Consider the following 11,802-nt stretch of genomic DNA (forward strand, 5'->3'; position numbering starts at 1 on the left):
GGGCAGCCACGGGGATTAGAAACCTTCTCTCAAAAAAATACATTCACTGAGATTTTCCTCCAGTTTTAACCCCCCCGAGACTGGGAGGCACCTCAAAACGAGAAACGGATCCAGACGTTCGCGCTTGTTTATGGGTCGCCTCCGACCCCCCCAAGCACTGCAAACACCCACCAAAGCCCCACATCGGAGCAACCAAGCAGCACTTCTGGAAACTAACTCCACGGGAGTTGTTTACTACTATTAGGTTCAGAAGCCCCCACCCCCCAATCCTACACTTAACGAGACCGAGAAGTCGTCCGCTCACAGGCACGTCCCTACGAACCGCCCCGCTAGTTGGGAGGGAGGGGGTGCTTCAGACTCCCCGATTCCTCGCAGCGCCCCTTTCTTCACCTGAGATTTGTAGGCAGATGTCGCGCCTGGGGGCTCGGGGGGACTGCTCCTCTGCTTCGCCCAAGATCGGCAGGGCGGCGGAGCTCCGAGTTTTCTTGGATGCCGGCGGTGTCGTGGCCGGCAGAGTAGCCGGGGCCGAGTACCTTCGGCTCCCCAACCCCGAAGTCTTCCGCTTCATGGCGGCGGTGATAGCGGAGGAGGAGGAGGAGGAGGCGGCGGCGGCGGCTGCAGGGCACCCGGGCTCATCCCCGCCGCCTCACCCCCCAATAGGGGTATAAGCAGCCCAACGGGAGCCAAAGCAGGAGGAGGAGCAGGACCAGCAGGAGGAAGAGGAGGGAAGGCAACTGCGGCCGCTTTCTGAAGCGCCGCCCCCCCCGCCCCCCTCTGCTGCTCCCAACCTGCCGCTTGCCGCCGCGGCTCCCGCTCTCAGGCAGCGCTCCCTCTTCGGCCTCCCCCAGGCTCGCTCCTCATTGGGCCGGGCCAGTGTGAGGTCACAATCGCAGAGCCTCTGACAGAGTGATGTCATAGCGATACACCTGAGCACCTGCGTCACAAAGGCGAATGAGTCCTGGGAGTGCCTGCACGGCCGCTCTATTTTTCTCCCCACCCCCCGAAAAGAAATTGCAAAAGGACCACTTCATTCATCAGGGCGTTGCAACCTCCATCCCCATCCCCGCCTGACATATGCAATATCTTCCATTGTGAGCGGTTGGCCCCATGTCTCAAAACTCAAATAAAACTAGAGGAAACAATTTGAATAATTCCACTTTCCGTTGCTTCAAGCTTGTCATTTCTAAAGTGAACCGTTGTAACAACAAACCACGCAAAAAGTTAAGCATAGTATCGAGGAGGCACAGTTAATATTTTATTTTTGTTATCTGTCTGGACCGCAGAAACAAAGAAGTTGTTACACATCAGGAAAGCCCCAATTCACTAGAGGAGTCTCTTCCACATGGAAGCAGATAATATATTAAAAGTGACTTCTATAGAAGAACTAGGGTTGTAGGTTTATTTTATGCAGGTTACTTAGCATGGAACTGATGAATGATTTCCAGGAAATAGTTGAATTCCATGGCTATCACAAGAGAGCCTTCAGCTGGTTTATAACTTGATTCCTGGCATGCTTTTACTGAATAGTTAAAATAAGCATAAGTGTGAATTTCCTGATTTTACATTTATTAAATTGCTTTAGATTTAATTGGCTGAGAACCAGGTTGGCAACTGAAAACTGATTAAAAAATCAACAAAATAATGAATTGATTAGTAATGACATGCACACATGTCCATGTTTGCTCCATCTCAAATACATTGGCCTCTATGAATTCTCACTGAAAACAATTCTAACAGCTGTCTTTTGAAAAATTCTGCCTGTCCAATAAAACTAGACGGGGAAATTTGAATAATTCTAGTTTCCCTTGCTTGAAGCTACAACTGCTGATGACTACACAGATGTGAGGAAAGAGCAATTAGAAAAGTACAAGGCAAACTGTTTCTGAACACACCTCATAATTTGCATGGAGTTTTTGCATAGTGCATCTATAAAATGTTACCAGCTGTGCTCTTCATTCTCAATTTTCCTGCCTGTTTTTTTGGGGTGCGGAAATATACACATACAGTACAGCTACTTACTGTTGTGGCTTCCCTTTGGGGGAAGTGTGCCATCTGCTGGACATTCACATTCTCACATTTCAAAGGCCATTTTTAATCCCTTATGTCCATTACGAATTTTCATGGGCAAAGAAGGTCAGGATGGTAGGTCCTTAGGAAAGCAGCCATTTCTAGCGTCAGGCCACAAACAAGATTCTTCAAAGGACAGGTTTTGTCCCACCAACTTATTTATAAGAAAATCCAGAGGATTTCGAACTATACTTTGGGGAAGCCTAGGATTCCAAGAAAATTTGATAGGGTTCTGTCAGAGATGAAGAGGAGAAATACTCACTTTAATACAGCCAATTTTGTATAATTAAAACTTTACCACCAGAATTGATGTTCCAGGATTTTTTGTTTTTAAAACAGGTTTTGTGGCCTGAACTCTTTGGTTAATTTGTTAAAACCAAAAAGAAATCATGCAGAATTGTAAAAAGTTAAAATTTCTTGCAACGTAATTCAGTGTGTATTGATGTACTCCACAGAACTTTCTGTGGAGTACACACCAGAGGTGGTATTCAGCAGGTTCTGAGCAGTTCTGGAGAACCAGTAGCAGAAATTTTGAATAGTTTGGAGAACTGGCAAATCCCACCTGCCAGGCCCACCAAGCCACTCCCACAGAACCGGTAGTAAAAAAAATTGAATCCCACCACTGCCACAAATATACATCTTAGATATCAGTGAAGTGAGATGAACCTACCATGCGATCATAAGAATTGACATCAACATAATGTTAAAGAACCTGTTTATGGAGAAGAGACTAATACATTTAAGATATAAATGCTGAGGTGCCATTGACAGAAAATTATTGCATAGTCATAAAAATATTTGTTTTGAGTAGGATTACACATTGTTTCAGCGTATATTTTGGGAATTAGGTCAAATCTTTATTTGTAATGCTCAAACATCAGACTAGAGCTAATACAGTATGGTGGAGTGGTTACAGAACTGGACCAGAAGCTGGGAAATGCATCTTCAACCATGAAAATCACTGTGTCTCAGCCCAATCTACTGCATAAGATCGTGATTGGGAAAATATAAAGCAGAATATAAACCCAAGAAATAAATACACTATCAAGCCTTGTGGAAATTAATCTTTAAGTAGAGTATTTGAGGACTGTGTGGAATAATGGATATACTGTGTGGAATAATTTATAAACCATAGATCTAATTAACTCATGATTTACTGTTGAGTAAACCCCCAACATTTTTTTACTGTTTATAAAACTGATCATGTCCCTTACATTTACTACTTGATAAAGGTTAAATTACATATAATACATAGCTAGAAAATATAGGCTAAAAGTCCTCTGTAAAATTTGTTTATTGCTATTTTTTTTCAGGGGCAAGGGGGGAGAGGATTACAGTATATAATAAGAAGCTATCTTTTAATAAAAATTTATAACTGGCTAAAGTAGTTGGCAGGTATGAAAATTGCTAGAGAACACATGTATATATGTGCGTTTTGTCTTAACAGCGATTATGTTCCAATTCTGCACTGATTTTTGCATAGTTGCCAATGTCAGGCTAAATAAAATACTAAATCCACATATTATATACATTTTGCATTTTCAGTTTTTCTTTATGTCTTCATAAATAATCTTAGAAGATCAAAGCTGGAGAATCTATCATCCTCTATAATTAATAATAGTTTTAACCAATATTTCTCAATTAGAACTCCTGGTGGCACCAAGGAGCATTGTAAGTAGCCCTCGGAGTACAATCACAATTGAACTCAACATTTCAGTTGTTAAGCAAGGCAGTTAAGTGAGTCACATCCCACTTTATGACCTTTTTTGCCACAGTTGTCAAGTGTTGTTTAGAGAACCAGGCAGTTATTAAGTGAATCTGGCTTCCCCTGTTGATTTTGCTTGTTGGAAAAGTTACAAATGGTGATCACATGACTCAAAGACAATGTAACTGTCATAAATATATGCCAGTTGATCACGTGATCATGCAGATGTGGCAACGGTTGTGAAAACTTCAATGCATTTGTAATTTTGAATGGTCACTAAACGGTTGTAAATCAAGGACTACCTGCATTGTGCTGAGGGCTTCTGGTTAACTGTATGTTAACACCACTTGCACGATTATACTTTTACCACCTCTTACAATATATAATTGAGCTTTCCTTTTCTGAACTCTTGGGATCAAAGTGATCAAAAGTTGAAAACTTTAATCTGAAACACATTACTTGGGTGTAACACTGTTTATTCTGTTGCGTGCACCTTAATAAAATACTGCAGAAAAAATTGCAGATAACTTTTAATTCAAGATCAGTGGGGTGTCAAGACTAAAAATTACCCAGTCAATAGTCTACCATGAAATTAATTCTCTAAGTTCTTTTTCCTCAGTTAGCTTCTAGTTTACAGACTTCAGAACAACATACACACCACTTTGGCTTCCAAAAAAGCAATTATAGACAATTAAAATTTGCATTTTTGTTTTGATCTGAAGTCTTGTTTTAATTAAACACTGAAGAGGCAAAAAGACCAATTGTTATCCATGCATTTCAGTCATTAACACAAAACAGTTAAACTTTAACTGGAATAGTATGAAATAAACCCAAAGACTCCATAAAATCATTACTTTTCCGCAGCAGGTTTAGTGGCTTGTTTTCTTGTTAGGTGCATTATTGTGTCTTGAGCACAATATTAAGTTTAAAGGCTCTTTTTTTGGCGTGTAAAAATCTATTCTGGAGCTACTTCTGTTTTATTAATTTCACAGTAACCTCATTATGGGTGAATTGCCACAATGGTCGGCTGATATATATCACTTGTCTTGGCAGATGTATTTTTCTTCTAAAAGTTCATATATCAATAATCTGAGATCTATAGGTAAAATCTACTGTTTCAACTCCAGCAAGCTGCAAAACAGTATTAATGGGGATATGGTCCAACCTGTTTTGGTCAAGGTGCACAAAGTGAATCTCATCATCTGGAACAAACGGGAAACAAATAATATTAACATTTTCATCTCCACAAAACGCAGGTTCAGCAGCAGCATTTTATCTAGCCAATACGGACTACAGATTGTCCTCAACTTGCAACCATAACATTTGAAGTTACAACAGCACTAAAAAAAGTGACTTATGATCGTTTTTCACACTTACAACTAGCAGCATTCCCATGGTCATGTGATCAAAATTCGGGCACTTGGCAATTCACATGTACTTATGAGAGTTGCACTATCCTGGGGTCACGTATTCCACATTGGTAACCTTTCCAGCTGGTTTCCAACAAGCAAAGAAAATGGAGGAAGCCAGATTCATTTAACAACCTCATGATCCATTTAACAACTGCTATGATTTGCTTAACAAATGTGCCAAAAAGATCGTAAATTGGAGCCTGACTCACTTAACAACTGCCTTGCTTATCCATGGAAACTTTGGACTTGTATGTCGAGGACTATCTGTATATTCCCTGAACACTGCATCTGGATAAAATAACCTTTTCACCAAGAAATCCTATTGCTATGCTTGGGAATAAGGATAGAAAGGACCTGTTGTTACATCAGTATAAAGATCATTGAATTGGTTGTGATTTAAAAAAAAAAACTTTTTTAAAAAAGTAAAAATGTTAATAGAGCTTTTCATCTGATAACTGGCAATATGTAATCCTCTTGTGTATGGGCACAAACACACATGTACACAGAAGGAGAAAGAGAGAGAGCGAGTTAATTTGCCACTGCTTTTTTCTGGATTCTCCTCCCCCCCCCCCCAAATTTCCCTTTTTAGCCTACAGGCCAAGAGGTTCCTAATGGTCTCTTATCCAAGTACTAACTAGATCATAGTCTGCTTAGATTTGACTAAGAATGAACGTAGAAAATTCTGATGGGTGAAAATCCATTGGTCAAGTCAGGAAGAGGAGTGTGTCCATGTGCCGTGCAAAGTCTTGTATCCAAGTACTAACTGGATCATAGTCCACTTAAATTGACCAAGAACGAAAACAGAAAATTCTGATGGATGAAAATCCATTGGTCAAGTCGGGAAGAGGAGTGTGACGAACCTCCCTGCATTACAAATGTGTTTGTGCCAATATAACCAGCTTCTTTCTGTAGCAACTTATTAGGGTAAGAACAGGCAGAATCTGGGGGTGGACTGAAGGGTGGACTGAAGAGTTATTATGTTCTCACAAGTCCAGTCTGGAGTTGTTACATTTCCACAAGCAACCCAAGTTCAGCCTTCCCTTAAATTACGTTAACTAGCGCCAATTTAGTGCTAATGATTAGTTAACTAAATTCTTGTGTACAGATTTGAGCAATAAATTTTAACTGGAACTTAATATGTGGTCCCGATTCTTCACACATGACAGCCCTTATACATGGTAAGATCAACTTTTTATCATAATTTAAACTCACAGGCGTATGCTTTGATGATTATAAAATAGATTGCCTAGCCAACAAAAAGCTCTAAATATATCGTTACTTTACCTGGTCCTAAAATGAAAGTGCCTCCCTGCTGAGCTGGATCACCCTGAAAATCAAATGCAGGGCTTGTCATTGCCCTCCACATGCTTTTAATGCTTCCTGATAGCCAACTGGATTTCACATGAGGGCTATGTACTGAAAAGGATAGCAGAAGAGGAAGTTTATTTGGCAAAAAGCATACATTAGCTCTGTTATCATTACGAATACATTAGGCTACAGTTCTCAGCAATCAATTCCAGGAAGATCAGATCTAAGTTCAAAGGAAAGAAATCAGCGGCCCCCAATCTTTTGGGCACCAGGGATCAGTTCCATGGAGAGAGGTTTTTCTGTAGACAGGAGGGGCTATAGTTTTGTGTTCTGCCTGCATCCTGCGGATGGGACTTCGTTTGTTTGCGTGGCCCAGTTTCTAGCATGCCATGGCCCGAGGTTTGGGGACCCCTGCTTTAAATCAAACTACCTCAGACTCTAACACATCTACATGAGAAACATTTCTGCATGATTTTTCACTGTCTAGGACAGGGCAGTCAAACTCATGGTCCGTGGTCTGGATGCAGCATGGCTGGCCATACCCACACTTGTTTTAGTGAAGGACAGAAAAGTCTCAATATGTCATGTGACGTCACTGTGACGACGTGAGTTTGACATCCCTGGTCTAGGATATTCCACGGTTGGAGAATATATTCAGGTTTGAATCAACATCAGATGCAGTTTGGCAAAACAACAAACTCCTAAGGAACTTTTCTTCAGTTGATGCCTGTTATAGATCAGTGTTTCTCAACCTTGGTAGCGTTAAGACGGGTGGATTTCAACTTCCAGAATTCCCCAGCTAACTTTGCTATAGGACAGACTAGACAACCACTGACAAAGATGCTTTCATTTGGATTCCTGCACTGAGCAGGAGGTTATACAATGGCCATAATGGCCCCTCCAATTCTATAATCAAATGAGATTGGCATGGTATTCCTGATTTTGTATGCATGTAAAACAAAGTACAGTACTTTGTATACTGAAAGTACAGTTTCAGTATACATATCATTAGGTAAAATATATTAGTAGTTTTTGATAATGGAAGTCAGCAATACAACCCACCTGCTGAGCTGGAGGATTCCCCTCTTTTCATGCCAAGAATTTTATAAATTTCTCTTTGTGGATCTACATATATTTCATGAGGGTAACCTGTCAGATTACAAAACGGCTGCAAACAATATATGTTAAGTATCAATGTAATACCCAATGCAGTTCTATTTTTGAAAGCAAATGGTGCAATCCTGTCAGCCTGGCCTTTAATTAAGTCCCATCCCACTGAGCAGAATTTCCTTCCAATTATTAAACATATTTAATCTGGGCTTTGGCAGCTCTAAGCATACATGATGGAAGTACCTCCTCCTAAAAAGAATGGGGATAATTTCCAGGAACTTGAAAAGGAGCCTTCAAAACTGATATAAATAAGCAGTCTTATTTATATCAAGATATGCATACATGTATATATAGTGTGTGTATATATATATATGTGTGTGTGTGTGTGTGTGTGTGTGTGAATGTGTTTATTGGTGGACAAGCTTAGAGGTGCAAATACTGAAACAAAAGAGCTGCATTTACCACTACCTCAACAGAATGAACTGGATTTTTAATTACACTTACCCGAATGTGATGATGTGCTGATTGCCCAATAACCACAAGTCTAACATTTGCATCCTAAAGCAAAAACAACAACAAAAATCTTAAAATTGCCCACCAATACTTAACAACCCAATCTCTATGCCAAACTAAAAATTAGATTAGTGTAAATCTTTGAAGCAATTATTGCTTTAACAAAGGCTTGGACTTCTTTAAAGCAACTTCATAAAAAGGCATGGCCTCTACTTTTAAATAACCAACTGTATCACTTAACAACAGGAAATGAGTTCCTGTACATATTGTCCCACTGAGAAAAGGGTAGGAAGCAACTTTTAACAAAAAGCAATGGGTCTCCACATCTATACCCTGACAACAGAGGCCTGATCAAGTTACTTTCTCAGTATGAAGCATTGTGTTTTATATAGCAATACCAGAAACCTGGACTGCATAGCAGCTGAGGCAACATGTAATTAAATACCTAGTGTTTGTATTACATAATATATTAAATTAAATTCTGGTAGAATATTTATTTTGGCATAGCAGAGTGTATGAATTTAGCTCCTATGGTTATTTGATAATTCAATGAATTGGGCAAATCCAGACAGGTTAACTCAGGTTAACCCAATAACCCCTGTCAAGATGAGGTTGAGACCAGCCTATCACCCTAATATTAATGGTTTTCTAGGAATTTATAATAAATTTCCATTAGTGGAGATAGTAATCTAAAAGTATTTAAGACAGCATATTTGAGTTAATTGTATATTATTGATTATACTATTAATACTTTAGAATTGTTATTTGAATGCTAGTCATTTAAGAAACATCCCCATGACAATAGCACAGTGAATCATTGTTTGCTGGTGCCAGAGGCTGTATACTTGAGATAGTATTAACAACTTTTATTACAGAGCTCCTTAGGAAAATGGATATGGCCCTCTGCAGTGTTCATTCTGCCACTTCTGCCCTATCACATTGTTGAAAAGCAACCTGTTACAAGCATTAAATTAGAACTGGGACTGTCTAAGATACCAGGGATCTTAGCTTTCTTTTTAAAGGAATTCTTAGAGATTAGGAATTTAAAATCATAATAACTGTAAATAATAGGAACGCTAAGCAATGTTTTCAAATATGTAGCATGTTAAATATCTAAAAGGCTTGGAATTTAACTGTTACCTAATTTGAAAAATATCTCAAAACCAACTGGCAAAACTGAAATGCCCTTATCCCATCATTTATTTAACCATCAAGGCAGAGCAATTTTCAAAAATATCTGAGATACCTATGGGAAAATTCAGTCTTTAAACCCTCTAGTTGTTTTCAAATCATTAGGCCCTTAACAATTAAGTGTGCTATAAACTCACCAGGAGCCAGTGTAACTGTAAGTATCTTTCATATACCTGACTTCAAAGTCTATGCAAGGGCTCTAAATATTTCAAAATCTATTGTGGTTTAGTGACCTCAAAGGTCTTCCAGAAAATCTTCAGATAGGTAATTATGATTCTTTAAGGAGAGATTAACTGAGGGCAGATGAAATTTCAATAGTGGATGATTAGCTAAATCACATATCAATGGATTTTCTCCAAATCTGTATAACCTGACAATAATTACTTCTATGGTACACTGTATACCATATATAATATAATCAACCTCCAACATCTTAAATTATACAATATTTCAAAGGCTGATGATCTTGAACATGCACTTCTAAGATTAAAATATAGCTACATTTTCTTGGGAGTCAACATCAATAAACCCCAGGTAATCATTTTTTTTCTAAAACACACATAACATATATAATATATATATAAACAACATCACAGTATGTAATTTTAGGGAGATTACAAATGTTTGTGTTAGTAACCATATTATATGTATAACATTTGCTTGTACTTACTTGCAAAAATTTCTTGGGAATTTTGCCCAGATCCTCCACATATTCTTTACAGACATAACACAAAAAATGCTGGGGGAAAAAACAAATGGGTGTCATATCATACCTTTGCAAGATAATCTTCTGTTTATTGAAGTCTGTTTTATTTGTTCCTGTGTGTTGAATTCATAAAAATCAGGGTACCACACAGGGCAATAAATAAATGTTCTACATCATTCAAGCACAGTGCTGATCCAGTTTACCAACTTTCCTGTCTAAATTACAGAGGTGTGTTTACAAAACAACCTAAGCCACAAGCTTCGGTGGCCGGTTTACAGACCAGGCACAGCCTTAGTGTGATTGCTTTGCTTCTACCTTTCTGTGAACCAAATTAAATTAAATTAAGTAACTTAACATTGGCTCCCGCGTTTGGACGAAACGCGGGATCGTGGCCTGCACATGCTTATTCAGAAGTAGGCCGCGAGCGATTTCTAAGAGAAATCGGCCGCGGCTTCGGGAAGCCCCTTGCCCTGGGCGAAATAACGCCCCCTCCCCCCCCAAAGTTTAGCCCAGCTCAAGCTCCAAACCGCTACGCAGAATACCAACATCTTATGGTTACCATTTGCAGTCCGATCTGTCGGGTTGTCAATCATAATGGGCTAAATAAACTTTATTAATAGAAATCCAAGATGCCTGTTTACAAACCAAAGATTAGCCATGCTATAGCTTAGCCAGGAACGCTTCAATCAACTTGGAGGCTGCAACTACGATGTCAATCCCCCAGATGGCTTGTTACAGCCAGGCTGGTGGGGGTGGGCGGGGGGCTCTCTCTCTCTCTCTCACCCGCAAGAAGATCACGATCGTCTTCTGATCCTTGTAAAGAGTCCCAAAGGGGATCCTGTTTCCCACCGCGTCCTCCACCAAGCGCTGAGCGGCGACGGGCAATTCCGCGGGGTCTTCCCGGGCGCGCTGCCAATCAGTTCGAGCGCTGATTTGCTCCGTGACCGGATCTGCCATGCTGCAACAACGCCCCAACCCAAACCGACCCCGGCTAAACGGAGCCAAGAGGGATGTGCGGATTCCGAGGGAGGGGTTTTCTTTCCCGTTGCGGGATGAGCTCCTCCTCCGGTGTGGGAGCCACAGAAGCGCTTGAAGGAGGGAGAGGTGAAAAACGGATTATTTGGAAGTTTCCTCGGTGCCGGAAAAGCACTCGGAGAAGTCAGATCGGGTCTGACTGGTCTATCGAGCAGCGAGGCTTTATTGTACAGAGCAGGGGTATCCAGCCTTGGTAACTTCAAGACTTCTGGACTTCAACTCCCAGAATTCCCTAGGCGGCCATGGGAATTCTGGGAGTTGAAGTTCACAAATCTTAAACTTCTCAAGATCGGATACCCTCGGTTTAGGGTCTTCCGTGTTGCCCTCGTTTTCCATTTTCTTTTCGGATCTCTTCCAGTGTTTTCCCCTCTCGAACAGCTATAGGAGCCGACAGCAGCGCTCTCAAGGAAGGCAGCTGTTTGTGCATATATTACATAGTCTCAGAATGGTGATCCTAAATAGTGGAACAGCCCGCCTCCTGGAATGATGAGTGCTCCTTCCCTGGAGATTTTCAAGAAAGGTTTGCATAGCCTTTTTTTCTGGAATTGTATCAGGATACTTGCATTGGACAGAGGGTTGGACTAGAAAACCTTTAAAGTTCCCTCCAACCTGCGATTCTAAGCTCAGGAGTCCGAGATTCAGCCTTCCAATTCTAGGAATATGTGCTTTCCTCACTGCTGAACTCAAGTGTAATAATCCAAGCCTAAGGAAGGCTACTAATAATGAAGTTTTAATAGGCTTTAATAATATACTTT

General features: G+C 40.3%; 2 protein-coding genes across 12 annotated transcripts in view; both read right to left on the reverse strand.

Moving 5' to 3' along the window:
* CDC14B (cell division cycle 14B) overlaps positions 1–863 on the reverse strand; it is a 64,655-nt gene extending 63,792 nt beyond the window's left edge. For 7 of the 11 annotated variants that reach the window (XR_015748078.1, XR_015748080.1, XR_015748079.1 and 4 more), the window contains exon 1: positions 391–860. Coding sequence is in view for 5 of the 11 variants with exons in the window: in XM_026674379.2 (XP_026530164.2) it covers positions 391–568 (178 nt within the window). In the remaining 6 variants the exon portion in view is untranslated. Of the gene's footprint in view, positions 1–390 lie in introns of all 11 variants that reach the window. The other 4 variants (XR_015748084.1, XM_026674342.2, XM_087957933.1 and 1 more) reach the window with 4 other exon arrangements.
* Positions 864–4,475: 3,612 nt separating this feature from the next.
* PRXL2C (peroxiredoxin like 2C) lies at positions 4,476–11,211 on the reverse strand. The gene is made up of 6 exons (XM_026674405.2): positions 10,796–11,211; positions 9,977–10,045; positions 8,107–8,160; positions 7,555–7,660; positions 6,469–6,600; positions 4,476–4,974 (listed from the first exon to the last, which is right to left on the reverse strand). The coding sequence occupies exons 1-6, from the start codon at positions 10,967–10,969 to the stop codon at positions 4,847–4,849; spliced, it is 663 nt and encodes a 220-aa protein (XP_026530190.2). The 5' UTR covers positions 10,970–11,211; the 3' UTR covers positions 4,476–4,846.
* Positions 11,212–11,802: the final 591 nt, after the last annotated feature.

The sequence above is a fragment of the Notechis scutatus genome, chromosome 2 (genome assembly GCF_049901735.1).
Source record: "Notechis scutatus isolate UNSWTSFEM ecotype Mainland chromosome 2, rNotScu1.2, whole genome shotgun sequence".
NCBI classification, from domain to species: Eukaryota; Metazoa; Chordata; class Lepidosauria; order Squamata; family Elapidae; genus Notechis; species Notechis scutatus.

Excerpts from the sequence above, each read along its gene's own strand:
- PRXL2C (XM_026674405.2), bottom strand. The coding sequence starts at position 10,969 with ATGGCAGATCCGGTCACGGAGCAAATCAGCGCTCGAACTGATTGGCAG. Across the intron at positions 7,661-8,106 it reads CAGCACATCATCACATTCGG|CCGTTTTGTAATCTGACAGG; the intron begins GTAAGTGTAATT and ends TATTGTTTGCAG. Across the intron at positions 4,975-6,468 it reads CACTTTCATTTTAGGACCAG|ATGATGAGATTCACTTTGTG; the intron begins GTAAAGTAACGA and ends CGTTTGTTCCAG.